Source organism: Pan troglodytes, chromosome 20 (genome assembly GCF_028858775.2).
Source record: "Pan troglodytes isolate AG18354 chromosome 20, NHGRI_mPanTro3-v2.0_pri, whole genome shotgun sequence".
NCBI lineage: Eukaryota > Metazoa > Chordata > Mammalia > Primates > Hominidae > Pan > Pan troglodytes.
Window position 1 is genome coordinate 8511709 of NC_072418.2, and position 14736 is coordinate 8526444.

General features: G+C 46.1%; 2 protein-coding genes across 39 annotated transcripts in view; one reads left to right on the forward strand and one right to left on the reverse strand.

Moving 5' to 3' along the window:
- Positions 1 to 14736, reverse strand: part of RFX2 (regulatory factor X2) — a 208085-nt gene that overhangs the window by 165128 nt on the left and 28221 nt on the right. The window lies entirely within an intron of this gene.
- The window catches only part of ACSBG2 (acyl-CoA synthetase bubblegum family member 2), an 83284-nt gene that overhangs the window by 46780 nt on the left and 21768 nt on the right, over positions 1 to 14736 (forward strand). For all 37 annotated transcript variants that reach the window (XM_063800177.1, XM_063800179.1, XM_063800178.1 and 34 more), the window contains 2 exon segments: positions 4204 to 4284; positions 8860 to 9009. In XM_063800177.1, the coding sequence (XP_063656247.1) occupies positions 4204 to 4284; positions 8860 to 9009 (231 nt within the window).

Below are 14736 nucleotides of genomic sequence, written 5' to 3' on the forward strand. Positions count from 1 at the left end.
CCCAAGCTGGAGTGCAGTGGGCTGAACTTGGCTCACTGCAAGCTCCGCCTCCTGGGTTCACGCCATTCTCCTGCCTCAGCCTCCCAAGTAGCTGGGACTACAAGCGCCCACCATCACGCCTGGCTAATTTTTTTGTATGTTTTAGTAGAAACGGGGTTTCACCGTGTTAGCCAGGATGGTCTTGATCTCCTGACCTCGTGATCTGCCCGCCTTGGCCTCCCAAAGTGCTGGGATTACAGGCGTGAGCCACTGCCCCGGGCCCGGGCTAACTTTTAAAACATTTTTTGGGCCAGGTGTGGTGGTTCATGCTTGTAATCCGGGCACTTTGGGAGGCCAAGGCAGGCAGAACACCTGAGGTCAGGAGTTTGAGACCAGTGTGGCCAACATGGTGAAACTCCATCTCTACCAAAAAATACAAAATTTAGCCGGGTGTGGTGGCATGCACCTGTAGTCCCAGCTACTGGGGAGGCTGAGGCTGAGGTGGCAGGATCGCTTGAACCTGGGAGGTGGAGGTTGCAGTGAGCCAAGACTGAGCCACTGCACTCCAGCCTGGGTGACAGAGAGAGACCCTGTCTCAAAACAAACAAACAAACAAAAACCATTTTTTTTTGTAGAGACAGAGTCTTGCTATGTTGCCCAGGCTGCTGTTGAACTTCTGGCCTCAATTGATCTTCCTGCCTCAGCCTCCCAAAGTGCTGGGATTATAGGCATGAGCCCCCATGCCCAACCTTAAGCCCCCACTTAAGTAAAAGTATTAATATATTTATGTATTATTTTATATACATCCCACTGCTAATTATTTTTTTCTTTTAGAAGTGTGATGATTCCAAGCCCATGCTACTATATAATTTTCTTCATTTCTTGTCATTGTCTTCATTTCTAGATGCTTTTGTTGTTCTCTTCTATTTCTTGCCTAAGTTCTATCCCTTCCTGTTTCATTTTTTTCTAGTGTCCTGCTGTCTCTTCCCTGAGTGCTTGTATGTTTGCTTTGTGTTCTTCCTTTCTAGCTGTGTTTGCTTCATTACATTTTTAGTTTTATGTTGGAATGTTTGGTTACAATTTTCTTTTTTTTTTTGAGACAGAGTCTCGCTCTGTCGCCCAGGTTGGAGTGCAGTGGCACAATCTCAGCTCACTGCAACCTCTGCCTCCCAGGTTCACATCATTCTCCTGCCTCAGCCTCCCGAGTAGCTGGGACTACAGGTGCCTGCCACCATGTCCGGCTAATTTTTTGTATTTTTTTAGTAGAGACAGGGTTTCACCGTGTTAGCCAGGATGGTCTCGATCTCCTGACCTCGTGATCTGCCCGCCTCGGGCTCCCAAAGTGCTGGGATTACAGGCATGAGATACTGCACCTGGCCTTGGTTACAATTTTCTTTTGCATTGTGTTGAAATTATCCAGTGAGTTTTATTTGTGTACAGTGAAATTTAGCTGCTGTCTTACTTTTTTTTTTTTTCATTGTAGTGTCTTTGTATGGCTATCGTCGAAACTTTAAATTTCTTACATGTTTGAATGAGCTGCAGTTTGCTGAATCAGCTTTTGGCAGGAGGGTCCTGGAGAGGAGGGGAGTCCCTGGGAGGGGTGAGCCTAGATGGCTAGGTTCATTTCAGCTCAAGGACCACTGTGACTGTTTCTTGAATACATGATTTCATGACTCTGAGTCACTCATTTCTTCACTTTTTCACATCTCTGGAGTCGAGATGTGTCTTTTCATTGATGGCATTCTCTGATCACTACTGGCCATATGTTTTCTCACATTTTATTCTCTCCGAAATTTGGGTACAGTTTCCAGATTCAATGAAATCCTAGCTAGACTCAGTGAAATACAACACTTTCTGCTGCCTGGCTTCCTTTGACTCCTAACTCCTGACTTGGTTCAGGAAGGACAGACCTCCACCTCTGGCCTAGAGCTTTTAAAAATTGTTTTCTTTTTTCTTTTTCTTTTCTTTTCTTTTTTTGTTTTTTTCTTTTTTTGAGACTGTCTCACTTTTGTCGTCCAGGCTGGAGAGCAGTGGCGCCATCTTGGCTCACTGCAACCTCCACCTCCCAGGTTCAAGTGATTCTCATGCTTCAGTCTCCCAAGTAGCTGGGACTACAGGTGCACACCACCACACCGGGCTAATTTTTGCATTTTTTGTCAAGACTGGATTTCGCCATGTTAGCCAGACTGCTCTTGAACTCCTGGCCTCAAGTGATCCAATGGCCTTGGCCTCCCAAAGTGCTGGGATTACAGGCATGAACCACTGCTCATAAAATTACTTTCTTAAGTGATGCATCGGTGGTTCCCAAAACTCATGTCATACCTGTTTGTCCTCTTCCTAGCAGAACACACTATGGGGTGGGTGCTGGTGGGTGGGTGGGGTCCTTCTTCCAGCTGGGAATGCTGGCTTAATTTGAGTTTTCCATAACTGGAAAATGCCACATACACAACCTTCCCCTCTACACCCACCTGGCTGCTGTGGATTTCTGTCCTGGTTCTAGCAGGTCCAGCATTAAGTGAATAAAGCAATATCTGAATTATTTCTGACTCCTAGTTTCGTTGAAGGTGAAGTCTGTGGAGGATTTATTGTTCCAGTTGCTAGGTCTAGAAGATTCAAAACCAGGTTCCTGACATGCTCCTCCCAAATTGGATGCCCAGCTCCACTTGGAGATCTTTATTTGGGGGAGTAATCACAGATCCTCCTCTGCTTATAATCCTCTAATTCTCTAGCGGTTTTCTGTTGGAGTTAAATAAACTCCAAACTCCTCATCTTTGCCTCCAAGGCTCCGCTGATCTGGGCCTCACCATTCCTTCATGCCCCCTCCCGTATCATACTCTCTTGGGTCCCCACTCTGGCCATCCTGGACTTTTTGTATCCCTCAGACATCCCAAGCTGTTGCCTGCCCCAGGCTCCTTGAATGTCTGTTTCTTCTTCTCTCTGGAAAACTCCTGTCCAGCTGCTATACGGGCTTCTGCCATCTTTTCTCTCCAATGCATGCCAGAGGCGTGGCTATGATTAGCAAAATGGATGTTGCAAGTAACTTTTTCATTGGATTGGCTAGAAGTGTCACAGAGAGACCCCATCCCGCTTTCTTTGGCATGAACAGAGTATAAAAATCTCGCAGGGGCCGGGCGTGGTGGCTCATGCCTGTAATCCCAGCACTTTGGGAGGCTGAGGTGGGCGGATCACGAGGTCAGGAGATCGAGACCATCCTGGCTAACACAGTGAAACCCCATCTCTACTAAAACTACAAAAAATTAGCCGAGCATGGTGGCGGGCGCCTGTAGTCCCAGCTACTCGGGAGGCTGAGGCAGGAGAATGGCATGAACCCAGGAGGCGGAGCTTGGAGTGAGCTGAGATAGCGCCACTGCACTCTAGCCTAGGTGACTGAGTGAGACTCCGTCTCAAAAAAAAAAAAAGGAAAAGAAAAGAAAAAAGAATCCCGCAGGTCACCTGAACCTTACCGTGCTAGGTATGGGTAGAGGGCTCTGCACCTGTCCAGGTTCCAGCCAACTTCATGAAGGATTTTTATTGCCTGACTCCGAGTAAAAGGTTAGCTAAATCTGGGCTGCAAGGTGCAAAGTCCTGGAAAAGGAAGAGCCATGAGGGACTTCTTTTAGCTCATCAACCAAGATCCACAATTCTGTGTAGCATAATTTGGTCAGAGATGTGTTGTCTCGGGCAGACTATTGTCATCCTCTACCGACACTGTTGGAAGCTACTGATATGGACTACAAAGAATCCAGGAGTCCTGAAACCAAGTCATTTGGAGTCAGTCAAGACCAATAGCAGCATTTTATAGTGTGGGCAGGGGAAGAAAAGAGGCTGGAGGCCGGGCACAGTGGCTCACGCCTGTAATCCCAGCACTTTGGGAGGCCAAGGCAGGTGGATCACCTGGGGTCAGGAGTTCGAGACCAGCCTGGCCAATACGGTGAAACCCCGGCTCTACTAAAAATACAAAAATTAGCTGGGCATGGTGGCACATGCCTGCAATCCCAGATACTCAGAAGGCTGAGGTGGGAGAATGGCTTCAACCCGGGAGGCAGAGGTTGCAGTGAGCCGAGATTGCGCCAATGCACTCCAGCCTGGGCGACAGAGCAAGACTGTCTCAAAAAAAAAAAAGAGGCTAGAGTTGCTGGAGAGAGCTTACTTAGGACATCCAACCCAGCTTTAGTCTTTCCCAGGGCTGGGTTGCCATGAAGCCCACAGGGAACTTTCTTTCAGATTCCACAGAGCAGCCTAGAGCCCCTAAAAGCGATCATCCAGTACAGACTGCCAATGAAGAAGAACAACAACTTGTACTCTGTAAGTGTGGGAGGTGGGCACTGGGGAAAGGGGAGGGCGGGGCCTTGCAAGAAAAGTGGGCGTGGCCTAAGTGGAAGGTGAGCAGAGGGAGGAGGTGGGACCTGGCAAGGGTGGGAACTCTCAAAGGAAGTAGGTGGGGACTCTCAAAGGAAGTGAAAGGTGAGGAAAGGAAGTGGGTGGGGCCTTGTGAGGAAAGTGGGTGTGACCTTTCAAAGGACGTGAAATGTGAGCAGAGGGAGGGGGTGTGACCTTACAAGGGAAGTGGGTGTGGCCTTTCAAAGAAACTGGGAGGTAAGCAGAGATGGAATGGGGCCTCACAAATGTGGTAGGTGGGGGTTTGCAAAGGGCTGTGGGTGGGGCTTCATAAATGTAGTGGGTGGGGCTTTGCAAAGGGAAGTGGGTGTGGCCTTTGCAAAGGGAAATGGGAGGTGAGCAATGCGTGGGGGCCTAGCAAAAGGACGTAGGCGGGACCTTTGGGACGCATTTTTCCCTTCTGGCATGAAGGGACTGATTAATGAACAGTGTCTGTTCTGGCTAATTACTGCTGGGCAACAAATCACCACCAAAACTGGTGGCTAAAAAAAAATCAGTCATTTTGTTATTAATTTTTTCCCAAGAACATTAAGATAATTAAACAATATACTAAAAAGTTGAAAATTATGTTAAAACTAACAACATTAAGTTTAAATATTTTATTTATACCCAAGCCAAAATTTGTTATAACAATGACTAAGACAACCAATTAGAATTGCAGACTTCTCAGGAGATCGAGACCATCCTGGTCAACATGGTGAAACACCGTCTCTACTAAAAATACAAAAATTAGCTGGGCATGGTGGTACGTGCCTGTAGTCCCAGCTACTCAGGAGGTTGAGGCAGGAGAATAGCTTGAACCCGGGAGGCGGAGGTTGCAGTGAGCCGAGATCACGCCACTGCACTCCAGCCTGGCAACAGAGTGAGACTCTGTCTCAAAAAAAAAAAAAAAAAAAAAAAAAGGCCGGGCGCCGGTGGCTCACACCTGTAATCCCAGCACTTTGGGAGGACGAGGCGGGCGGATCACGAGGTCAGGAGATCGAGACCATCCTGGCTAACACGGTGAAACCCCGTCTCTATTGAAAATACAAAAAAATTATCCAGGCGTGGTGGTGGGCGCCTGTAGTCCCAGCTACCCGGGAGGCTGAGGCAGGAGAATGGCGTGAACCCAGGAGGCGGAGCTTGCAGTGAGCCGAGAATGCACCACTGCACTCCAGCCTGGGCAACAGAGCGAGACTCTGTCTCAAAAAAAAAAAAAAAAAAAAACTACAAACTTTTTAGAGGTTCAAAGTGACCACTACAGCAACAGTCTTAAGTCTCGGATAACTTAAAAGACTACTTTGTTAGCAATAACACTTATAGCAGGGTTTCTCAACCTCCTTGCTGTTGACATTTGGGGCAGGTAATTCTCTAAAGAGCTGTCCTATGCCCTGTAGGATGTTGAGCTGCATTGCTGGCCTCCACTCACTGGATGCCAGGAATATATTCCCTGCCTCCCACTTGAAACAACCAAAAGTGTCTCCAGACACTGCCTAATACACCCTGGTGGTGGGGGGGTGGGCGGTGGTGGAATAGTATCACCCCTGGTTGAAGACGCTAATTTATAGGGGAGAGTCACATAGAAGGGCATCTACTCCTCTGCAAGGGAGAGTAGAACCTACCATTTTAAGATTCTGTTTAGGCTGGGCACAGTAGCTCATGCCTGTAATTGGGAGGCTGAGGACAAATAACCTGAGGTCAAGAGTTCGAGACCAGCCTGGCCAACATAGAGAAACCCTGTCTCTACTAAAAATACAAATAATAATAATAATAATAATAATAATAATAATAATAATAATCGCCCAAGCACAGTGGCTCACACCTGTAATCCCAGCACTTTGGGAGGCTGAGGCGGGCAGATCACGAGGTCAGGAGGTACAGACCATCCTGGCCAACATGGTGAAACCCCGTCTCTACTAAAAAATACAAAAAATTAGCTGGGCGTGGTGGCATGCGCCTGTAGTCCCAGCTGCTCAGGAGGCTGATGCAGGGGAATCACTTGAACCCGGGAAGCAGAGGTTGCAGTGAGCCGAGATAGCACCACTGCACTCAAGCCTGGCAAAAGAGCGAGACTCCATCTAAACAAAAAAAAAGGCTGGGTGCAGTGGCTCATGCCTGTAATCCCAGCACTTTGGGAAGCCGAGGTGGGTGGATAACCTGAGGTCAGGAGTTCGAGAACATCCTGACCAATATGGTGAAACCCCACCTCTACTAAAAATACAAAAATTAGCCGGGCGTGGTGGCACGCACCTGTAGTCTCAGCTACTCAGGAGGCTGAGAGGAGAATCACTTGATCCCAAGAGGCACAGGTTGCAATGAGCCAAAAGCAGTGAGCGGAGATCACGCCACTGCACTCCAGCCTGGGCGACAGAGCAAGACTCTGTCTCAAAATAAACAAATAAATAAAATAAAATACAAAAAAAAAAAAAAAACCAGCCAGGCGTGGTGGTGCATGCCTGTCCAAGCTACTCGGGAGGCTAAGGAGGATCACTTGAACCTGGGAGGTGGAGGTTGCAGTGAGCTGAGATCACGCCATTGCACTCCAGCCTGGGTGACAGAGCAAGACTCTGTCTCAAAAGAAAAAAGAAAGAAAGAAAGAAAGAAAAAAAACATTCAGTTTAGGACCCAGAAATGAGCAACAACGAATGAGACTGAGAAAGTCAACTGTGACATTTGGGAAGGAAAATGGCCGAGTAAGACAATGAACTGTGCCAGTTGTGATGCTTGGTATCTGTGTGCCCAATAGACTGAGGACCAACCCAGATCTCCAAGACAGGGGATTGGATTGGACCAGCATGGGTCTGGTGCCCATCCCAATCCAGTCATTTGTGGCTGTGGAAGGCGGGGGTCTTCTACCGGCCTTTGAAGGAACACCCTTTGTAGGGAGACCTAGGGGCATCTCTGAGAAAGGACAGGTTCCCCCAGAGGGCTTGTGTGTGCTCTTCCTCTCACCCTTGCCCTACCCTGTTACAGATTATCTGGGCAAAGGGCTTTGCCTGCTCAGATGAAGCCAGCATCACCCTGGGCAGGTTTCAGGCAACACTGGCCATCTGTAGAGGACTTTGAGGGGCCTTTTTTTTTTTTTTTTGAGATGGAGTTTCAGTCTGTTGCCCAGGCTGGAGTGCAGTGGCGTGATCTTGGCTCACTGCAATCTCCACCTCCCCATTTCAAGCGATTCTCCTGCCTCAGCATCCTGAGGAGCTGGGATTACAGGCGCCTGCCACCACACCCGGCTAATTTTTGTATTTTTAGTAGAGACGGGGTTTCACCATGCTGGCCATGTTGGTCTTGAACTCCTGACCTCGTGATCCGCCCACCTCAGCCTCCCAGTGCTGGGATTACAGGTGTGAGCCACCGTGCCTGGCCGAGGGGCCTCCATCTTTAAGTCAGCGCATCACCCTCATCCAGAGCTTTGTTGGGGGTTCAATGGTAGAATTTCTGCAGATCCCATGTGATGCTCAGTCGATACAACCCAAGAGTTCACTTTGCGGCACCGAATTCTGTCATAGTTAAGAGCACAGGCTCTGGAGTCAGACCTTGGGTTTGAATGCTAGCTCCTCTCTTCACTTGCCTTAAGTAATCTGCCTTGGGCAAGTAATCTACCACCCCTGAGCCTCAGCTTCTTCACCTGCCAGAGTGAGGCAATGCATCAATTATCAATAAGGATGCCTTTGGTCGTAAGTGACAAAAGTCTGACCCCAAATGGCTTAAGCAACAAACAAACAAAAAGATAATTTGTTGGACCATGCAACTACAGTTCAGGGCGTGGATTTCAGGCATGGCTGGAACCAGGGGCTCAAAGAATGTGCCCAGGCTCTATTTTCCTTTCTCTATTTCTTGGCTCCGCTCCAGCCTTGCTTTCTCACATAGTCCTGAGATGGTTCAGCAGCTCCTAGAGCTACATCTTGACTCATTCACATACACAGTCTGTGTCTCAGAATTCCCAGGTAAAGTCTTCATCTTCATTGTGATTGGACCACTTGAGGTCACATGTCCAGACTTGATCCAATCACCATAACCCAGGCTGATAGAACAGTTTGAGCCAATTAGGGTTGACTTCCAGATCTGTGGGTGAAGTCAGCCCCATCCAATTGGTGACTAAGAAGTAGAGTGGGGAGTGGAATTTGGGAAGGCAGCGAACAAATAATACCTAACTCCGTAGAACACTTACCACCTGCCAACTACTATTCTGAGCACTTTGCATATATTAACTCTCTTACTGCTTAGAACAACCCAAGAAGTTGCGTCCTGACATCATTCCCATTTTACAAATGAGGAAACTGAGGCACAGGGAGCTTAAGTGGCTTGGTGACACTGCGAGGAAGTGGCAGAACTGGAAGCAGAGATCTTGGGACTTTTGTAAGAGGTGCCAGGACTGGCACATCCTAAGCCCTTCCACCTGCTGAGGATCATTCTTTAGGAAAAGCAGATAGGACGAGGTCTGGCTGGGTGAGAGGACTCCCGACTGCCTTCTCATCCTCCGCTTGTCTTTTCTGTCCACAGTGGGATGATTTCATGGAACTTGGCAGAAGCATCCCTGACACCCAACTGGAGCAGGTCATCGAGAGCCAGAAGGCGAATCAATGCGCAGTGCTCATCTACACTTCAGGGACCACAGGCATACCCAAGGGAGTGATGCTCAGTCATGACAACGTACGCCAAAGTCCCTTTGCTCTGGAGTGGTGGCCTTTGGGCTGTTTCTCTTGTTGGCTTCCAGGGGCAGGGTGGCATTCCAGGGTCTAGTACGCAGTGTGGCTCCTTCACCATTGGGGGTTAGAGAGTAGCGTAGTTGCTTCACTAGGGGGCAGCAGAGTGCAGTGATTGAGATCAAGGAATGCTGGCCATGTCAAAAGCAGAAAAATGTCTGGCAGGGTATGCACCCAGCAGACAATGATGATTCCTCTGTGTGAGTCAGGAAGGTTGTGTGTGTGTGTGTGTGTGTGTGTTTGTGTGTGTGTGTGTGTGTGTGTGTGTGTTTTGAGATGGGGTCTCCCTCTGTCACCCAGGCTGGAGTGCAGTGGCGCAATCTTGGCTCACTGCAACCTCTGCCTCCGTTCAAGTGATTTTCCTGCCTCAGCCTCCCAGGTAGCTGGGATTACAGGCACCTGCCACCATGCCTGGCTAATTTTTGTATGTTTATTAGAGACAGGGTTTCACCAAGTTGGCCAGGCTGGTCTTGAACTCCTGACCTCAGGTGATCCACCGCCTTGGCCTCCCAAAGTGCTGGGATTACAGGCATGAACCACCACGCCCAGCCTACTTTATTTTTCAGTTGTGTGTGTGTGTGTGTGTGTGTGTGTGTGTGTGTGTGTTTTGTTTTGTTTTGTTTTTTGAGACCGAGTCTGGCTCTGTGCCCCAGGCTGGAGTGCAGTGGCACTCCACTCACTGCAACCACTGCCTCCTGGGTTCAAGCAATTCTCGTGCCTCAGCCTCCTGAGTATCTGGGACTACAAGCCAGTGCCACCACACCCAACTAATTTTTTGTATTTTGGGTAGAGATGGAGTTTCACCACGTTGACCAGGCTGGTCTCAAACTCCTGACCTCAAGTGATCTGCCTGCCTCGGCCTCCCAAAGTGTTGGGATTACAGGCGTGAGCCACGGCACCTGGTCTGTTTTTACACTGTTTTTAGAGATGGGTTCTTACCATGTTGCCCAGGCTGGAGTGCAGTGACTACTCACAGGCACAATCATCGTGCACTTAAGCTTCAGACTCAACAGGCTCAAGTGATCCTTCTGCCTCAGCCTCCCAAGTAGCTGGGTCTACAGGTGCATGCCATCACACCTGGCCTGCTGGTTTTTAAATGAAGCATTTCTATAAAAGCATTCTTATAAATGCTTCCCTGCCCCCCCCCTCAGCCTAGGGTAATAGTTACCAGCACACACTGGTGTCTGACCACCTCAGTGTTGGAATCCTGGCTTTGCTACTTGTAAGTAACCATGTAAGCTGGTGTGACACTGGTCATATGACATCACCAAACTGTGTGTCAGTTTGCCCATCTGTAAAATGGGGAGAGTAGAGTGCCCAATTCTGGCAGAGGGCCTGGCCCATGGAAGGTCAGCAATGGAAGATTGCAAAGGTCAGCCTCCACTTCCTTAATACACTGTCTCAGCTAGTGCTGTATAGCAAGGTGTGGAGCTAGGATCATCCCCCTGGGTCTGGAGGTCCCGATCCTAGATCCACACCCTGGAAATCTTTTCTGAATTTCTCATTTTAACATGAATCCAAATCTTTTGCCAACACTGTCTCCTTCAGCAGAACTCCTTTCCTCCTCCTGAATCTTAGCTCAAGGCCTCTTAGAAGTTTTCTGATTTTTCTACAACTATGGTTTTTACTCTCCCACACTGTCTGTCTGAGCAATATCACGGGCCCAGGACTAAGGTCTATATGTAAATTAAAACTTGGCTTCCTGTAAAATTTGATGCATAAATATATTTTGCTATAACAACAAGGAAAGCAGGCTTCAAGTTTGGCAATAAATCACTGGAGTACAAATTAAAAGTTCAGACATTACAGAAGCCCTTGGACTCAATTGTATGATGCATGATAGAGAAAAATTATTTTTGGCCCAGTCTCCATCATCGCTCCCCTGGACCTGTGTGGTTGCTTCCACCCCATCCGGTTACCCGCCTCCCACCCAACTCCCACCCTCACCCCCCCTAGTCTATCCTCTCTACAGCCACCAGAGAGTGCCTGTGAGCACCTGAGTCAAGTCCCAATCCTCCTCTGTCTGCAGCCCTCCATGGCTCCCACTTCCCTCCAGGTAAAAGCCCAAGTCTCCTGAGGCCCACAAGGCACTGCAAGCCTAGCCCCATCTCCCTTCTCCTCTCCTCTCCTCCCTCTCTCCCCCTTGCTCACTCTGTTCTAGCCACATGGTCCTCCTTGCTGTTCCTCCAACACACCAGACACGTCCTGCCTCTTGGTCTTTGCATGAGCTCCGTGGGAAGTATTTTTCCACACAGCTTGTTCCCTCCCCTCCTTCAGGTGGGTCTCTGCTCAGTGTCACTTCCTCAGTGAAGCCCTCCCTAACTTCCATGTTTGAAATAGCAAACAATAAACCACCCCATTACTACCTAATTCCCATTTGGCTACTTTTTTTCTTCCTTAGAAAATTTTGACACTGTCATATTATATGCTCATTTGTTTATCAGGAACATCAGCTCCTTGAGGTCAGGGGTTTTCTGTCTTATTCACTACTGTAACTGCAGTGCCTGATGAGCAGGAGGACTCAATCCACTTTTGGGAAATGAATGAATGAGGGAAATCTGATTAAACAGGATATTCCCCTCTATGCTGGCTAGTATTTGTGCTCCTAGTGGCTGCATGTGTGGTAAGACATTCTCCTAGCACAGGCATTATGAGCATAGATCCTGGAGCAAGACTGCCCACTTTTTAAAGGGGCTGGTGTTTTTCTTATTAAGTTCCTTATAGATTCTGAATATTAGTCCTTTTTTATTTTTATTTTTTTTGAAACAGAGTCTTGCTCTGTCATCCAGGCTGGAGTACAGTGACACTACCTCGGCACACTGCAATGTCCACCTCCCAGGTTTAAACAATTCTCCTGCCTCAGCCTCCCAAGCAGCTGGGATTACAGGCACCCACCACCACACCTGGCTAATTTTTGTATTTTTAGTAGAGGTGGGGCTTCGCTATGTTGGGCAGGCTGGTCTCGAACTCCTGACTTCAAGTGATCCACCCACCTCAGCCTCCCAAAGTGTTGGAATTACAGGCGTGAGCCATGGCGCCTGGCCAATATTAGTCCTTTAATTGATGCACAGTTGCAAATATTTTCTCCTATTCTGTAGGTTGTCTTTACTCTGTTAATTGTTTCTTTTGCTGTGCAGAAGCTCTTAAGTCCCAATTGTCCATGTTTGGTTTTGTTGTATTTGTTTTTGTGGTCTTAGTCATAAATTCTCTGCCTAGCCCAATGTCTAGAAGAATTTTTCCTAGGTTTTCTTCTAGTTTCTTCATTCTTCTGCACATGGCTAGCCAGTTTTCCCAGCACCACTTAGTGAATAGGATGTCCTTCCCCATTGTTTATTTTTGTTGACTTTGTCAAAAATCAGTTGGTTGTGTGTGGCTTAATTTTTGAGTTCTCTATTCTGTTCCATTGATCTCTGTGCCTATTTTTGTACCAGTACCATGCTGTTTTAGTTACTATAGCCTTGTAGTATAATTTGAAGTCAGATAATGTGATGCCTCTAGCTGTGTTCTTTTTGCTTAGGATTGCTCTATTTGGGCTTTCTGATTCCATATAAATTTTAGAATTGCTTTATATAATTATGTGAAAAATCATATTGGTAATTTGATAGGAATTGTGATGAATCTGTAGATTGCTTTGGGCAGTATGGTCATGTTAACAATGTTGATTCTTCCTGTCAATGAGCATGGAATGCTTTTCCATTTGTGTCATCTGTGATTTCTTTCATCAGTGTTTTGAAAAGTTATTCTTGTAGAAGTCTTTCATCTCCTTGGTTAAATGTGTCTGTGGGTATTTTATTTTCTGTGTAGCTACTGTAAATGGGATTGAATTCTTGATTTGGTTCTCAACTTTAAGAATATTGGTGTATAGAAATGCTACTGATTTTTGTACATTGATTTTGTATCCTGAAACTTTATTGAAGTCATTTATCTAGGAGTGTTTTGGAGGAATCTTTAGGGTTTTCTAGATGTAGAATCATATCATTGGTGAACAGAGATAATTTGACTTCCTCTGTTCCTATTTTCCTATTCATACATCTTTTATTTCTTGCTTGTGCCTGACTGCTCTGGCTAGGACTTCTAGTACTATGTTGAATAGCAGTGGTGAAAGTGGATATCCTTGTCTTGTTTCAGTTCTTAGAGGGAATGCTTCCAACTTTTCCCCTTCAGTATGATGTTTGCTGCAGGTTTGTCATAGACAGCTCTTATTATTTTGGGGTATATTCCTTGATGCCTAGTTTGTTGGGGGTTCTTATCATAAAGAATGTTAGATTTTGTCAAATGCTTTTTCTGCAGCCATTGAGATGATCATATGGCTTTTGGTTTTAATTCTGTGTATGTGATGAATCACATTTATTGATTTGTGTATGTTGAACCATCCTTGCATCCCAGGAATAAAGCCCACTTAAAAAGTATCTTTATTTTCATTTGTTTCAAAGATTGTTTTTATTGCTTCCTTAATTTGTTTACCCAAAAGTCATTAAGGAGCAAGTTGCTTAGTTTCCATGTATTTGTGTGGTTTTGAGGGTTCCTCTTGGTATTGATTTCTAATTGTATTCCACTGTGGTCTGAGAAGATGCTTGGTATGATTTTGATTTTTTTTAATGTATTAAGACTTTCATTGTGGCCTAGCATGTGGTTAATCTTAGAGAACGTTCCATGTGCAGATGAGAAAAATGTATATTCAGAGGCCACTGGGTGGAGTGTTCTGAAGATGTCTATTAGGTCCATTTGGTCAACTGTCCAATTTAGTCTAGTATTTCTTTATTTTCTGCCTCAATGTTCTGTCTGTCAGTGGGGTGTTGAAGTCCCTCACAATTATTGTATGGCTATCTCTTAAGTCTAGTAGTACCTGTCTTATAAATCTGGGGGCTCTGATGTTGGGAGGGTGGTTAGATCTTCTGGTTGAATTTAACCCTTTATCATTATATAATGCCTTTCTTTGTCTTTTTTTTTTCTTAACTGTCATTAGTTTACAATCTGTTTTATTGGATAAAACAGTAGCACCCTCTCATCTTATTTGTTTTCTGTTTGCGTGACAGATCTTTCTCCATCCCTTTACTTTGAGCCTCTGAGTGTCACTGCATGTGAGATGGGTCTCTTGAAGGCAGCAGCAGGTTGGGTCTTATTTATTATTATTTTTAATCAAATTTGTCACTCTGTCTTTTAAGTGCTGTATTTAGGATGTTTATGTTCAAGGTTAATATTGATATGTGAGGTTTTGTTCCTGTCACAGTGTTTTTAGCAAGTTGCTTTGTATTCTTGATTGTTTAGTTGCTTTATAGGGTCTGTGGGCTTTGTGCTTACATGTACTTTTATGGTAGCAAGTATTCTTCTTTTGTTTTCATGTTTAGAACTCCTTTGAGCATTTCTTTTCAGGCTGATCTAGTGATGACAAATTCCTTTACATTTGCTTATCTGAGAAATATTTTATTTCCCATTTATGAAACTTAGTTTAGTGGGATATAAAATTATTGGCTGGCATTTATTTTTCTTTAAGAAGGCTAAAAATGGGCCCTCAATCTCTTCTGGGTTGTGAGGTTTCTGCTAAGAAATCCACTGTACGTCTGATGGAATTTCCTTTATATGTAATTTGGCCCTTTTCTCTAGCTGCCTTTAAGATTTTTTTTTTTTCTACATTGACCTTGGTCTGATGACTATATGCCTCGGGGGTGGCCAT